At 54.1% G+C, this 15,415-nt stretch overlaps 2 protein-coding genes across 2 annotated transcripts in view; both read left to right on the top strand.

Moving 5' to 3' along the window:
- KIF17 (kinesin family member 17) overlaps positions 1 to 2,301 on the top strand; it is a 40,511-nt gene extending 38,210 nt beyond the window's left edge. The window contains exons 14-15 of the mRNA XM_057554394.1: positions 1,030 to 1,147; positions 2,123 to 2,301. Of these exons, the coding sequence (XP_057410377.1) occupies positions 1,030 to 1,147; positions 2,123 to 2,301 (297 nt within the window). The remainder of the gene's footprint in view (positions 1 to 1,029; positions 1,148 to 2,122) is intronic.
- Positions 2,302 to 5,531: 3,230 nt separating this feature from the next.
- Positions 5,532 to 15,359, top strand: DDOST (dolichyl-diphosphooligosaccharide--protein glycosyltransferase non-catalytic subunit). Its single transcript, XM_007175060.3, has 11 exons — positions 5,532 to 5,771; positions 6,002 to 6,112; positions 11,223 to 11,309; positions 12,160 to 12,263; positions 12,398 to 12,492; positions 12,791 to 12,884; positions 13,151 to 13,299; positions 13,710 to 13,857; positions 14,492 to 14,612; positions 14,735 to 14,841; positions 14,932 to 15,359. Exons 1-11 carry the CDS (start codon positions 5,618 to 5,620, stop codon positions 15,079 to 15,081), a joined length of 1,320 nt encoding a protein of 439 aa, XP_007175122.1. The 5' UTR covers positions 5,532 to 5,617; the 3' UTR covers positions 15,082 to 15,359.
- Positions 15,360 to 15,415: the final 56 nt, after the last annotated feature.

Here is a 15,415-nt window from a genome sequence, read left to right as displayed (position 1 = left end):
AAAAAAAAGTGTTAAGTTGTTCCTGAAACAACCATTCTTAACCTGGGACCACAAATGGGTTATATTAGAATGCTTTTAGTTACAGTAAGCAAACTAGGGAATTTATTGGTTCATGTTAAGTGTACCAGTTTCAGGCATGGCTGGATCAAGGGGCTCAGCCAGTCCTGGTTCTGTGTGTTTCTTGACCTTTTGGCTCTGTTTCACTTGGAATCCTAGGTTTGGACTCAGGCAGGCTTTCTCCATGTGGCAGGAAAGATGGCTGCTAGCAATTGGTGATCCAATAGGAAGAGAGACCTGGTCTTTTAGAGCATCCTTAAACCAGTGCTTGTGGCAAGATTCTGATTGGCTCTGCCTGGGTCATGGGCCTACTTTTGGACCAATGACTATATCCAGAAGATGTAGTTCTGTGATTGGCCCAGTCTGGATCACATGTCCAGCTGTGTAGCAAGGGGATGGGCAGGTGGGAGTGGTGATATTAGGGTGCTATGAATGATCACCCCACCAGGACCATGTCAAGTGGGAGAAGGGTAGTTCCCTGAAGGAAGAGATTCAGGCTGAAGAAAAGAAATCCACTATAGCAGTGAAAAATACTAGTCCTTGGTGATAAAAATGTTGGGACTCCAGTTCTCATGATCATAAGTGAGCTCACGAGCTGAGTACTGTATTACCTATTCTGTGAATATATTGTGATGGGCTTAAGGGTGTGTAACATCGTCCTTGCCCCGATGGACCTTGTTTTGAGCTTTGCAGGAGGAACAAGGCACTTCGCGTCCCAAGGAAGATGGGGGTGGAGGGTGGGGAGGAGCATGTGTAGGCTTGGCTGATGACTGTGACCCTTTTGCCCTGAGCTGCCTGGATCCCACTGCAAGTGTCTGGGGTCTGAAGTGTAGGGTACACCAACGTGGGCAGTGAGGTTCAGGGCAGCCCTGCCACCCAGGCTGGCAGAGCCTGCTGAACCCTGGGTAAGGGCCCAGATAAGAACTGCACAAACAAGGGGTCTTAACCTGTGAGGATTTGGAATCTCAGCAGGAGGAGGACCGCTACAGGCTGATGCTCAGCCGGAGTGACAGTGAAAACATTGCCAGTAACTACTTCCGGCCCAAGCGGGCCAGCCAGATCCTCAGCACGAATCCCATGAAGAGCCTCAGTGAGTACCCTGCCCACCTCCTGTCCCCCAGGCCCTCCCTGAGAGCTCTGGAGGATTTGGAGTCACACAGGCCTGGGTCAGAAACCCCTTTCCCTCTCTGAGCCTCAGTTTCCTCAGCTGTAAACTGAGGGGGATATGCCTTCTCCTCAGGATGAGGTGAGATGAGGTGGGAAGTGCTCAGTACACAGCCTCCCCTTTCCTCCCCCGCTCCGTCTCCCGGTGGGGAGGTGCTGAGCTGGATCCTCTGTCTCCCCGACACGCAGAAGGTCCTCAGCACACAGCTTGGGCCCCGGCCTGGAGTTGTCTGGGACTTGGTCAGTTGCTCACCAGCTGCCTCAGATGCCAGTATGGTGACTTTCTCCCACTGAGCCAAGTGGGGGCAAACAGGACCACAAAAGCAAAACACACTTTTACAAGCAAGAATCGAAAATCACTTTGTTCCTCTGCTTTTAAAACTAAAATCAAAGGCCACAGAGCTTCCAATAAAATACCAATAAAAAGCATATCTCAGTTCTACACAGAGGTTATTTGAGAGACAGAATGGGTGGAGTTGAGGAATAAGGAGGGAAAAGCTGGACAGGAAAGAAACTGACATCAGTTGAGTAGTTGGCATCGTGCCCATGTTGCAGATGAGGAAACTGAGGCTCAGAGAGAAGTGGCTCCCTAAGGTTATACTTCCAGGAAGTGGTGGAGCAGGGATTTGAACCAGGCTTGTGTGGCTTGACAGTCCAGGCTGCCTCAGCCTGAGGCTTTAAAACTCCATGCTCCCAGCCCAGACCCTTTGGATGCAGATGTAGTGCTGGGTCCAAGGCCTCAACCAGAGCAGCTTCTCAGAGCTTGGGGTCCCAGCTGCGGGACCAGGGCCTCTGGCTGGGTGGGGGGTGGACCAGACTTTGCACCCCGCACACACGGAGTCTTTTCTCTCCATCCTCTGCGCTCCTGGCTTACCAGCGCTTCTGCCCTGCTTCTCCACAGCTCATCACAGCTCGCCGCCAGGCCTCAGCTCCCCACTTGGCAACAGCTCTGCCATCCCACCCACCCAGGCCCCTGAAATGCCCCAGCCTCGGCCCTTCCGCCTTGAGTCCCTTGACATCCCCTTCACCAAGGCCAAGCGTAAGAAAAGCAAAAGCAGCTTTGGCGGTGAGCCTCTGTGAACGCATTGCCTGCTGCTGCCCTGCCTTTGGGCTCCGTGAGACTGCCAGGCCCCTCCGGGGAAGACCCAGCTAGGTCTCCTCCCACCTGCCCCCCACAGTCCTGGGGGCGCCCGAGGGGGCCCTGGCCCTGGGAAGGCACAGTCCCCTCCCTGCTACCCAGAGAGCCCACTCTGCCCGGGGCATGAGCTCCTCGGAGGCTGGACCATCCTTGGAGAGACCTGCTCCGGCTCTCCACGCCACGTCAGTGTTTTCATCTGCCCGCCACTGTGCCCACCAGTGTTGTCCTGTGCCTCCATGGGCTCAGAAACCTCAGCTCTGCCTCAAGGCCTTCACTAGCAGCCCGATAGAGTGGGGCAGTGACTTCCACATGGGTCAAGCTCAATGTCTTGGCGATTGAAAATTGTGCCTCCATCTAGTAGGCCCCGCTTGGTGAGGAAGCCCTGTGGGACGGGCACAGGAGTCCTGGAGCAGCTGTTCCCATGCTGCCCACTCCCAGCGGGTCTGCGGCCCAGAGGAGGCCACTCCACATTAAGCTGCCCTAATAAACTGCCTTTAACTGATGAACTGCCCTTCTCTGATCCTCTGACAGCATCACTGGGGCCCCTCCCTGCCACTGCCTGGCCTTCATGGGGAAGCTCTTTCGGAGCAGGGATTCTTTTTTTTTTAAAATTTATTTATTTATTTATTTTTGGCTGCATTGGGTCTTTGTTGCTGCACGCGGGCTTTCTCTAGTTGCGGCGAGCGGGGGCTACTCTTCCTTGTGGTGCGCAGGCTTCTCATTGTGGTGGCTTCTCTTGTTGTGGAGCACGGGCTCTAGGCACGTGGGCTTCAGTAGCTGTGGCTCACAGGCTCTAGAGCGCAGGCTCAGTAGTTGGGGCACACGGGCTCAGTTGCTCCGCGGCATGTGGGATCTTCCTGGACCAGGGATCGAACCCGTGTCCCCTGCATTGGCAGGTGGATTCCTAACCACTGCGCCACCAGGGAAGTCCCGGAGCAGGGATTCTTAACTGCCTGTAGGCTCCAGGGTTCCTGCAATCCCCTGTAATTGTGAGTATAAGTGCATTTTTTCTGGGGAGAGCATGTGAATGTGAACTGTCGTTAGATCCTCGAAGGATCTGTGACCCAGGAAAGCAGAGTCCTTGTTTTGGAAAATAGGGGCCACATCTTGCTGAGGCCCAGAGAAGACCCAGGTCTTGATGGCCCTCAGGGGCTGTGCTGGAACTGCATGTCCTAACATGGCCAGAAATGAATCCAGGCCACCCCAGCTGCCTAAGACAGACCCATCCCTTTGCCCATTGTATCCCAGGCCTGCCCTGTGGGAGGGGCCCACAATCTGAGGGAAAAGTCTTGGCCTTTGTTGCTATCCTAAGCCTCATTTTACGCTGAGCCTCATCTGTGAAATGGGGATACCAACCTCATAGGGTTATCGTGAAGGTTAAATGAGATAGTGTGTAAAGTTCCCAGTGTGTAGCAGGTGCTCTGTGTTAGTCCCCCTAAATCCTCCCCCTCCATATTTTGTATTAATTACTGTGATACCTGCCACAAGCCACATGTCTGGCCCAAGGAGCTCACGCTCTGGAGAAGCTAGGGTGGAAGGTGATTAGGAAACTTTGGAGATCAGTCTAAGGAGAGTCAGGCTGCAGTGCATACTTTGAGCAAGAGGATGTAAGATCAGGTTTTTATGGGGAACAGAGTGCCCTTGTGAAGGGAGCAGCAGTGGGTAGGGCTACCATAAAGGATGGAGAAGATCGCGGGGCTTAAGATGGGAATGTGGGAAGAGGGTTCCTGGTGGAGGGGGCTGCATGAACAAAAGGCAGGAGGTGGGGAAGCTCAGGGTATGTTAAAGGTGGGAGGAGAACTGTTCCATGGAGGCCCTGAGCAGGGATGGAGAGGCTGATGAGGCTGCCCAGATGCGTTTAGGTGGAGACCTGCGTGAACAGCCTTTGGGTGCCCCTGGGCTGGGGCAGGCTGCTCAGCAACGGCGGCACCATCAGGTCTGAGCTTGAGGTGGATTGACGTGGCATTGTGTGCAGAAGGGCAGGAGGGCTGGGCTGCGGGGCAGGAGCTAGGGGCGAGAGGCTTAACTGTCCGTGCAGCCCTAACCTTCCATGCCGGGGATGGAGGTAGAATCCGTTAAGGAGATGCACAGAGCGAGACTTTGACTTTTGCCCCCGCATTCTTGGTTTGGTGGACAAGTATAAGAGGTCAGAAAAGAATGGCTACCTTCGCTCTCCACAGTTACCGTCACCATTTGCCCTGGGATTGTGTTTGGGACCCAGAGAATAGCTGAAGTCTTGGAGATGCTTGTGGTGGCTTTTACTTAGAGCCGTGGTGGGACTGAGGCAGGTCTGAGGTGAGCGGGTTGCCCCCGTGTCAGTTTAGAAGGGGCGGGGGCCAGCAGTACTGAGTGGAGGCTCAGCCTGGCTCTGCACGAAGTGCTTCAAAACCCGCCCTAGTCCTCCCACGAGCCAAGGCTGTTCCAAAGGCACACAGGTAAGTAGGAGAGCTGGGCCTCGCCAGTGTCAATCGCCAGCCTAGGACAGTGGCCTGGAGACCAGGGAAATGCCCAGGTAACAGGGCTAGTGAGAGACGGGGATTGGAAATGAACTCAGCTAGAGCTTTTGATTGGTAGGCCAGTCCGCCGCCCATCCACACTGCCTCCAGTGTGGTCCACCAGGCCGGGGAGGACAGGCCCGCGCCAAGGCCCTGGACCCGTGAGCAGCAGGACAAATTCCCCACCCCCTCCACGGTCCCTGATCTTTTTCCAACCACTTTCTCCCTGGAGACAGTGGGGGTGGGGCCTTGTTCCTAGTCGAATCTGTCCTGGGCCAGTGAAGACCGAGGAGGTGGCCCGAGTTGACGCCGCCACTGCCCCAGACCCTGTTCTGAACGCGACGGCCCAGACCACGACCAATAGGTTGAAAAGGCGGGATCCACCCATCCGTCCCAAGCTCCGGCGGGAAGCGGGTTCTGGGCTCCGGGCGGAAGCCCGGGATGGGCGGAACCAAAGGGCTATTAACCCTGTTGATTGGCCGCGGCAGCAGAGCTGTCTCTCTAAGATTGAGCCTTTTCCTTTCGAGAGGCGGAGCCGCGCGCCGCTTCCACCAATAGCGTTCAGAGTATCCGCCTCCTACCGGCGCACTTCCGGCCGCGCTCCCCGCTCCTCACCGGTCCGAGCAGCGGCTCCGAACGCCCAGCCCCGACGTACACGGATCACTTCCGGGTGGTACTCCACGACCACGGGCCGTGATTGGGCGACTGTGGAAGGGGCACTTCCGGTGTCCAGGTGCTTGGGTTCTTCGGCAGGAGCAGGAAGATGGGGCTCGGCGCTGCGGCCCGTGCTTGGTCCCTCTTGTGGCTGCTGCTGCCCTTGCTTGGCCTGGTCGGCGCCAGCGGCCCCCGCACCTTGGTGCTGCTGGACAACCTCAACCTGCGGGAGACGCATTCGCTTTTCTTCCGGAGCCTGAAGGGTGAGACTGGGGCCCGGGAGGGCGGCAGGTGAAAGTTTGGGGTTGGAAAGGTCCCCAAGCCCGAGGACATTGGCCGCCCTCCCTCCCACTCGTTTTCCATGAGCTGGCCGTCCAGGTCTGACCTGCCTCTAGTGGGGCGGGAGGGTGGGGGCGGAGAACGGTCGTGATCTCTGCAGCGGTGGTTTCCCTTTGCGTCCCCGTCTGCCTCAGCTCGCTGTTTTCTTCTCCAGATCGGGGCTTTGTACTCACATTCAAGACCGCAGATGACCCCAGCCTGTCCCTCATTAAGTACGGGGAGTTCCTCTATGACAATCTCATCATCTTCTCCCCTTCGGTAGAAGGTAAGGGCTGCCGGTCGCTCCCAGAAGTGGGATTCGAGGCCCAGGACTGATTTATTCCTTTCTTCAGGATCTTGGGCAAGTTCTGGGATGGGGTGAGTTGCCAGCCTTGGGCGCTGCTGCCAACAGAGAAGAGGAAAATGTTAACCTCTAACCTGGGCTTAGGAGAGGACATCTCCTTTCCAAAAGACACAGCTGAGGATTGTGGGATCAAGTGTTGTCGCAGACCGTAGAACTCCGGGCTCGGGATTCCCTGGCGGTCTGGGGGTGAGGACTCTTGTGTGCTTTCACGGCCGAGGGTGCGGGTTCAATCCCTGGTCGGGGAACTAAGATCCCACACGACGCCCGGTGGGGCCAAAAAAAAAAAAAAAAAAAAGAACTGGCTGTGCTACTTAGGGAAGGGAGTTTTCTCTGTTAAAGGGCCTGATAAGAAAGATGGACACTCCCCCCACCCCCCATTGGGTTTGCCTGTGTGGGAAGAGGAAATGGGGTGCTATAAATATGGTTTTCTGTAAAGGGGCACTGATGGTAGTTGATCCTAAGAATTCAGATGGAGTCATAGTTAGGCTGAAAAGAAACTTTAGTGATTATTACCTAGTCTTACCCCCTATTTGAGGCTGGGTGGATATGTCCAGGGCTTAGCAGAAGGCTGGTTGTTGAACAGAATGAACATCTTCACTCGATTTTCCAATTGACATTCCTGTGACGGAGAGCTTACTATCTTATGAGGCAACCCACTCCACCACTGGACAGCTCTGTTAAGAAGTTCTTATATTTAACTGGAGTTTGTCTCCCACTTCCTGCTTTGTTTATTTAGGGGCAGGGAGAGAAAGGGTTTCTGATACTCCCCAGGGCCTTAGAGAATAGGTCTAACGCTTATTTTGCTTACAGACACAGCCTTCACATAATCAGGGCCCATTCAGTTGTTTCTTCTCCAGACTCAGTATCCCCAGTTCCTTTGGCTGTTCCCCTTTTGTCCTGCTTTTTCTGTGAGCATCCCAGTCGTTCTCTTCTTTAGTGGCTTCAGTTGATCTTTTTCTCAGAGGACACAAGTTGTCCCTGTCTGGGGTAAGACAGTACTGCCATCTCTTCCTTCAGTTGATGAAGCTTAGGAAGGCTTTCACTTCACTGGCATCGACTTTATGCTCTGTGGTTTGTGTGAGACGGGGTTCTGCCAAATCCCTGACGTATTTTCCCCAAGTTCCCTTTACTTATCGAGCTGCCCCCACCTCCCCTGCAGCATGTGCCTTTGGAATTGGCTTTTTGGAGGCAAGTGTAGTACCAGTTAAAATCTTCAAGTCACTAGGCAGGCGAATGGAGCCTTTAGCAGGTTAATTGGCATTTGCCAGGTTGCTGCTGTGGTGGAACTCTGAAATCGGTACCGAAGAGTGACAGAGAGCCTGCCCTTGAGGAGTTTTTCAGTGTGTCTCTGAGGAAATAAAAATAATTAAAAATAAGGACTTGAAGGGCTTCCCTGGTGGAGCAGGGGTTGAGAGTCCGCTTGCCAATGCAGGGGACATGGGTTCGAGCCCTGGTCTGGGAAGATCCCGCATGCCGCGGAGCGGCTAGGCCCGTGAGCCACGGCTGCTGAGCCTGCGCGTCTGGAGCCTGTGCTCTGCAACAAGAGAGGCCGCGATGGTGAGGGGCCCGCGCACCGCGATGAAGAGTGGTCCCCTCTTGCCGCGACTAGAGAAAGCCCTCACACAGAAACGAAGACCCAACACAGCCAAAAATAAATAATAAATAAATAATAATTTTAAAAAAAAAAAAAAAGAAAAAAAAAAAAATAAGGACTTGAAAGGAGTTACCAAACCACGTGTCGGGATGTCCAAGATGGAGTGGCGGGACCGCCCAGGTTGTGCTCGGGAGTGTCTCTGAGAGGGAGGGAAGCAGTGGCAGGTGGATTGGGAGGAGGCTGAGGTAGGCTGCTGTTGGTGGGAGAAACGGCGGAGCCTAAAAAACTGCTTCAGAAATCTCAGTCAATTCCATACTCCCTTCATGATTTTTACCATTTTCCATATCATTTGTGCTAATAAAGTTTTTCTTCAAATTGACCTGCTTTAAAAAAAAAAAAAAAAAGGGCTTCCCTGGTGGCGCAGTGGTTGAGAGTCTGCCTGCCAATGCAGGGGACACGGGTTCGAGCCCTGGTCTGGGAAGATCCCACATGCCATGGAGCAACTGGGCCCGTGAGCCACAACTACTGAGCCTGCGCATCTGGAGACTGTGCTCTGCAACAAGAGAGGCCACGACAGTGAGAGGCCCGCGCACCGCAATGAAGAGTGGCCCCCACTTGCCACAACTAGAGAAAGCCCTCGCACAGAAACAAAGACTCAACACAGCCAAAAATAAATAAATAAACAAATGTGGGGTTTAAAAAAAAAAAAAAAAGATTGGTCATGAGTTGATAAGAACAGAAAGTACGTTTAAAAAAAAAAAACACTAAAATACCACTTTAAAAGGAAACTAGTAATGAACCCATTATCACCACTGCAAATAGAAAGCCAGTGCCATCATTTGCTGTCAGTAGCGGGTACCTGTAAATAGAATGAATGCAGTGCTGTCAAGTTCTAGCTGATTCTCAGTCTGCTGAAGGCTTTGGGCCCGAGGCGTCCTCTTAAAAGAGGAGGTGAGCTAGCTTAGAGACGCGTTAAGACCAGTATCGGACTGTGACCATTCTCTTTGATCGAGAAGGCTGAAAAAATAATTGGAAAGGGAACGACGTCTCTGAGATGCAGTGCTGTTTGAAGCCCTGCCCCACGTCTGTTGTCACCCTGTCTGCCCTGCAGGGTGGGGAACGCTGTCATAGGAAACCCTCCCGGGCGCCCGGGGAGGAGGCCGCCGTGCTGGGGGCTGGGTTCAGGGTAAGGGTTTGGCCCCCGCCCCGAGGGCCCTCCTGTGCTACTACCGTGGTCCCCTTAGGTGTGAGGACGCCGGCCTGGTTCCCGTCTCCATGTATCGGTGGGTTCCTTGCCCTCTGGGACCCGGAAGCTCCCAAGGCACACACAGTAACGGCTACAGGAGAAGGATCCTTCGCACATCCTCTGCACCCAGGAAACACTGGGCTCCTGTTTTACAGATGGGGAAACGGGCTCAGAAAGGTGAAGGGATTGCCTGGATCGAAGCCCGGGTATCTCAATTTCATAGCCTGTGTTACTATGCTAGAGTTTCAACGGCAACACTCTTGACGTTTTGGGCTGGACAATTATGTGTTGTGGGCGCTGTCCTGGGCCCCTACGCAGCAGATGGCAGTAGCCTCCTTCCCCCTCGTGACGAGAAACATCTCCGGGCATTGCCCTGAGCAGCACAGTCGCCTGGCTTGGGAACCACTGTGCTGTACCACGAAGCTGTCTTTGTGTTGTCTGAGGATCTGCCTGGCCTCTCTGGAGGAGGGTGGATGGATGGCTTAGCATGCTGTGAGGGGGTGAGTCCCCACACACAAGATGTTCCGTCTATGCCTGACGGAAAGGCACGACGCTTTTAGTTTTTTCTCCTGAAAAATACCCCGCAGAAAAGAGGGCCGTTCTCCTATTCACATCTTCACAAAGTTATATTGTGGACTCATTTCTGACTGCCTGGTGGATGTAATGGACAGACTTCTGTGTCCAGTCCCAGTAAGTGGTACCTGCAACCTTCCAGTTGCTCAGGCCAGAAATCTTGGGGGGTTGTCCTTAGTGCCTCTCTCCCTCTCACACCCCACATCAGGCTTGGCCTTCAGAATGCAGGTGTAGGCCCGTCCCTCCTCCCCATTTCCCCTTCCCACCTCCCCTCCTCCCCACCTCCCACCTCCCCTCCACCCCTCCACCCCTGTGGTCCAGTCACCACCCTTCACCGCCTGGGGGATCGCAGTGGCCTCCTAACCCATCACTCTGCTTCCACCCTCACCCCCTGTACCCGATTCCCCACCTAGCTGCCAGAACCATCCTTTAAAGATATAAACAGATCACGTTGGTCTCCTGCTCAAAAGCCCTCCAGTGGCTCCTCCGCGTGGCCATTGTCGTCACGGGGCCTACAGAGCCTGCAGGAACCGGCCGCTCTGCTGCTTCTCGCCGCTTTGCTCTCTCCAGTGGAGCCACGCTGGGCTCCTCGCTGGTGACCTGTTCCCCGCTTCGGGGACCTTGCCCCTGTCGTTCTCAATGCCTGGGATGCTCGCGCCCCCATCTGCCCAGCTCGCTCTCGCACCTGCTCAAAGGCACTGTGCTCTCCCAAGGGCTTCCCTGATCAGCGTACACGTATTACAGCCCCTCTCCCCCCTTTTTCTTCTCAGCACACAGGAAATAATTTTCATGTAATGAATAAGTGAATTACTAAGCACTCCCACCATTACTTTAAGTTGAATGTCAGGGCGCACTTCGGGGAAGACTCGGGAGCCTGCAGTAGCCCCACTCAGTGCTGGTTCTGGATGCTTGTGGCTGTCCCAGCTGACTGACCGAAAAAGGGTATGCTCTCGCAACTACAGGTGCTGGAAATTAATGCACCTTTTTGGTGATCACTTTCAAACAGTATGTGAAGTGGTCCTGTCATGGCTGTCCTGGATCTAAATCTGTAGGATTAATAGGGAAAAAACCTCTCATGTCAGGCAGAGGCGTCCTAGTGTCAAGTGACAGCATCATCCTCAAATTCAAAAGGGCTGTTTCTCAGATGGCTTAGATGGAAGTGAAGTTGATGGGCCCTGGAAAACTGTGTTAGGTGACCCCAGAAGTGGCTCAAGTGAAGACAAAGATACTGATGTGAAAGGTGCAGGTGATAAGTTTGAATGAAATTGTTTCATGAAATGTGAGTGGGAAAATGTGACATTTCTAGATGAACAGTTTATGTGTGACTTGAAATATGTATGACTAACTTGACAGCTATAATTGGTAGGTGTTTGATTATTTCATTCGTACTTCTAAAGGTGTATCAATTTGAGCCATTATTTTTGGCTCTTCACACTGGGGAAGCTGGGAGAATTGCCCTGTGTCGGGGCATGCACGGTAAAGGTCCCTCTCGTTTTGGGCTTCCAGAGGGTGCTATCCCGTGATTGATTGCGGCTGGTCTGCGGGCCACCTTCCCCGCCCAAATGTCAGAGGAGCAGTTAGAGGAAACTTCTGGGTCACGAGTCTGGTGATTCTTTCAGATTTCGGGGGAAATATCAACGTGGAGACCATCAGTACCTTTATTGACGGTGGAGGCCGTGTCCTTGTAGCTGCCAGCTCAGACATTGGTAAGTCTGACCTGGGAAGTTCTGGTGTTTTCCACCATTTCTCCAGGGAGCTTAGAGAGCTTTACAAATGGAAGCTGCTAAATTGGCACTCACGGAGGGGGGCCTCAGCCAGGGAGGGAGTGAGGGAACTCCAGTGCCATTTGGTCCCTCCTGTGCTTTCCTGTGACCGGAGCCCATGAGATGAGAAGTGTGGGTCCTTTAAAGGACTGGGGTCCCTGTTTGTTTGTTTTTCCTTTCTTCTGTTTTTGTCTTTTTCCTTTGTTTCTTTCATGTTGTTTTGGTGGCTCTTCTCTTACGAAAAGAAGGCAAGAGGGGAGGATTGACAGATTATTTTTGTGTTTCTTACATCGGACATTTTCAGAGATATGTAGAAGCAGGGAGAGAATTCCAGTGTTCCGAATCCCGTGTACTTACTACCCAGCTGCACCAGTGAACACCACTGACCAGTCTTGTTTCATTTCTTCCAGTGTTGATAGGTTTTTAAAACCATATTGGGTGGGGTTCTTGGTGGGGCGATGATGAGGAAGAGAGAAACCTTGTAAGCCCAGGCTCATCCAGATCAAGTTCGCCCGCGGCAGTCACTTTGCTTCCAAGGAGGTTTCTTCGAAGAACCAAGGTCACTGTGCTTGCGGAGGGAGAGGGCCAGGTGGTGGCACTTGTCAGTTCAGGGTCCGACTCCCGCAGGCGGAACACCAGGGGTCCAGTGGGCGCTGCGCCCGGCCAGCTGAAGCTGCAGGGCCCCGGGGCTGACTGGTAGAGAGCGGCTCGTGAGGACGCTAGGACGAGGGGCACTGCTTAGCCCAGGGCCCACCTTAGGGTCAGTCAGGCATCTCTTGCCTCTGTGCTGCAGGTGACCCTCTTCGAGAGCTGGGCAGTGAGTGTGGGATCGAATTTGACGAGGAGAAAACAGCTGTCATCGACCATCACAACTATGACATCTCAGACCTTGGCCAGGTAATCAGGACTGTCACCTTCCAGGTTTCAGGCCTTAATAGCAAAGTTCAGCCTAGAAACCGGGAGGGGGTCCAGAGAGGCTCCGTGGCTTGGGGCGCCTCTTCCTGACCCCCGTCTTCCCTCTGCCCCTGCAGCATACGCTCGTCGTGGCCGACACGGAGAACCTGCTCAAGGCCTCGACCATCGTGGGGAAGTCGTCTCTGAATCCCATCCTCTTTCGAGGTGTCGGGTGAGTGAGCAGCGAGAAGCCCGCAGAAACCCGGGGGGAAGGAGGAATTGCTTTCTTTTGTCAGGAAACCAGCCCAAACTTGTGACTGTTGGGGGGCTTTCCTTCCCCCAGAGGATGTGGATGAGATTAACATGTGACATTAAGAGTTAGACTCCGTTGTTACAGCAAGAAGAGAGCTAGGTGTTTGGCTGTTAAAAGTAGGATTAATTCTTGTGAAGAAATGGCTCCTGGAGGACCCCAGGTCCTTTGGGCTCCGTTCTTGGGGTCAGGGTTGGACCGTTCTCTTTTCCTTCTACAGGATGGTGGCTGATCCTGACAATCCTTTGGTGCTGGACATCCTGACGGGCTCTTCCACCTCCTACTCCTTCTTCCCCGATAAACCCATCACCCAGGTGAGGAGCCTTCGCAGCCTTGAGGCCTCCTGAGCCTGGGCCTGGTAGCAGAGCACTTTTTGTTTGAAAACGAGAAGCAAGCAGGAGAGCACCCGTCTCTGAGGCAGTGAAATGAGAAGTTGGTGGGAGGGGGACGAGGGCAGCAACAGCGGGGGAGGGAGGTGGGTCTCAGCTTCTGCCCTTAGCTGGGGTCCGGGTGGTCCTGAGGCCCCGCTGCTGGTCCTTCGCCCTGGCTCTCCTGGCTCACGGCCTCGTGTCGTTCCCAGTACCCCCATGCCGTGGGGAAGAACACCCTCCTGATCGCGGGGCTGCAGGCCAGGAACAACGCCCGGGTCATCTTCAGCGGCTCCCTTGACTTCTTCAGCGACGCCTTCTTCAACTCGGCGGTGCAGAAAGCCGCGCCCGGCTCCCAGAGGTAGATGCAGGGGGTTCTTAGGGGTGTGGTCTGGGCGGTAGGTCTGCGTGGATGGGGAGGAAGGAGGCTTTTAGCTAAAAGTGTCAGAGGCTACGTATCTTCAGGTGCTTTCAAATTATTTGAAGACTTTATATTGTTGGTGTTGGTAGTCCAGACTTTTCAGGGTAGTGACGACTTATCTGGAGATGTTTCGATAATTGTGTATTTATTGTGCAGGTGACATCCAAAGCAACACCTTGCACCTATCCTTTCCTGTGTTCCTGTTCACCAGCATCCCTAGATGTGTATGGCCTCTAGGCAGAAATTGGCTGTGTGTGGTTTATCCTGGTGGATAGTAATTGGTTTTACCAGGCGCCACTGGAAGCAAGCTGGTTCCAGCGCTCCAGCCTCTTCCGTTTCCCCTTCTGCAGGTATCCCCAGACAGGCAACTACGAGCTAGCTGTGGCGCTTTCCCGCTGGGTGTTCAAGGAGGAGGGTGTCCTGCGTGTGGGGCCTGTGTCCCATCATCGGGTGGGCGAGACAGCCCCACCCAACGCCTACACTGTTACTGACCTAGTGGTAAGAGCTCCTTGGAGTGGGAGGGCCCCCGGGTTTTGGCCAAGTTGATTCCACTCAAAAGCACTTACTGAACATTTCTGTGTTGGGCCTGAGAGGCCTAAATAAGGCTGAATAAGTTCATCTTCACTGTAAGAAAGTCAGTTGAGGTGTTGAGAGCCTGGCAAGTAAACCCGTATCCTAACAGGCGGCCTTCTTTGGAGGAGGTGTGCTTTCGCTGTGGGAATGCAGGGGTGGGAGGGGCTTTGCTGATTCACTCTGCTAGGAGCGGAATTCACAAGAGAAACCACATTTGAGTTGGGTCTCGAGGATGAATCTGTCAAGAAGAGAAGTAGGGAAAGGCGAGAGCGGTGAATATGGAAGCAGGAATGCCCAGGAGTGCCCGGTGCATTCGGGGAGGGCAGCGTTTGGGTGCAGGCTTCCACGGGCTTGTAAAGGGGTGCAGGTACGAGTCAGAGGGGTGAGCTGGCTGGGTGGCGTCCTCCATCACTGTCCAGGGATGGTGGGTGGGGCTTGCCCAGGTTTTCAGAACTCCTGGGGGTTCCTGCCAGACTCACGGTGGGGATTCAGTGCAGCTGAGGGCTGGGGGCGCCCCGCCAGTCCCCGGCCACCCCGGCTAACCGGCCTCTCGCCTCAGGAGTACAGCATCGTGATTGAGCAGCTCTCAGACGGCAAGTGGGTCCCCTTTGATGGTGATGACATTCAGCTGGAGTTTGTCCGCATTGATCCTTTTGTGAGGACCTTCTTGAAGAGGAAAGGTGAGTGCAATTCTTGCAAGAGAAAACTCTGGGAAGCCTGTCCCTGCCTGGGGCTGGCTCTCGTGCGGCCGACAGATGCTGTGGGAAGCCCCTCCTGGTTACATGTCTCGGCTCTTCCCCAGCTGGCAAGTACAGCGTCCAGTTCAAGTTGCCCGACGTGTACGGCGTGTTCCAGTTCAAAGTGGATTACAACCGGCTAGGCTACACACACTTATACTCTTCCACTCAGGTAAGCCGGCTCGCAGCCCCGTCCCCAGCCAGCGCTTGCCCTGCCTGGGCCTCCGCGTGGCCAGGGCCTGCCACCTCTGTCGTGTCGCAGGTGTCAGTGCGGCCGCTGCAGCACACGCAGTACGAGCGCTTCATCCCCTCGGCCTATCCCTACTACGCCAGCGCCTTCTCCATGATGGTGGGGCTCTTCATCTTCAGCGTCGTCTTCTTACACATGAAGGAGAAGGAGAAGTCTGACTGAGGGGCCAGCGCCCCGGACTCCTTACAACAGAGACGGAGGGTTTTTATAGGATTGCTTTTTCTCCCCTCTGTGGTGGGTTTTTCTGGGGGGTTTTGTTTTTTTAAAGCTACGGACAGTGGCACAGCTTACCTCAGTGGGAGATGGAACATCGAGTACCAAGGGGTGGGGGGTTAGGGAATAATTTCTGAGTTTTTCCACCTTGAATGCTAAGTGTGTTTTTCACATGTGAAGTCAGCTCTCATTTCTAAAATAAAGAGAAACATCGCCCTCAAACTTCATCTGGCCCCCATTGTGCTTTGCTGGTGTGGGTGCTGCTGAGAAATGACTGGATACA

Source organism: Balaenoptera acutorostrata, chromosome 1 (assembly GCF_949987535.1).
Source record: "Balaenoptera acutorostrata chromosome 1, mBalAcu1.1, whole genome shotgun sequence".
Lineage (NCBI taxonomy): Eukaryota > Metazoa > Chordata > Mammalia > Artiodactyla > Balaenopteridae > Balaenoptera > Balaenoptera acutorostrata.
This window is presented reverse-complemented; position numbering and strand designations above follow the sequence as displayed.

Excerpts from the sequence above, each read along its gene's own strand:
- DDOST (XM_007175060.3), top strand. The coding sequence starts at position 5,618 with ATGGGGCTCGGCGCTGCGGCCCGTGCTTGGTCCCTCTTGTGGCTGCTG. Across the intron at positions 13,858-14,491 it reads ACACTGTTACTGACCTAGTG|GAGTACAGCATCGTGATTGA; the intron begins GTAAGAGCTCCT and ends CTCTCGCCTCAG. Across the intron at positions 14,613-14,734 it reads GACCTTCTTGAAGAGGAAAG|CTGGCAAGTACAGCGTCCAG; the intron begins GTGAGTGCAATT and ends GCTCTTCCCCAG.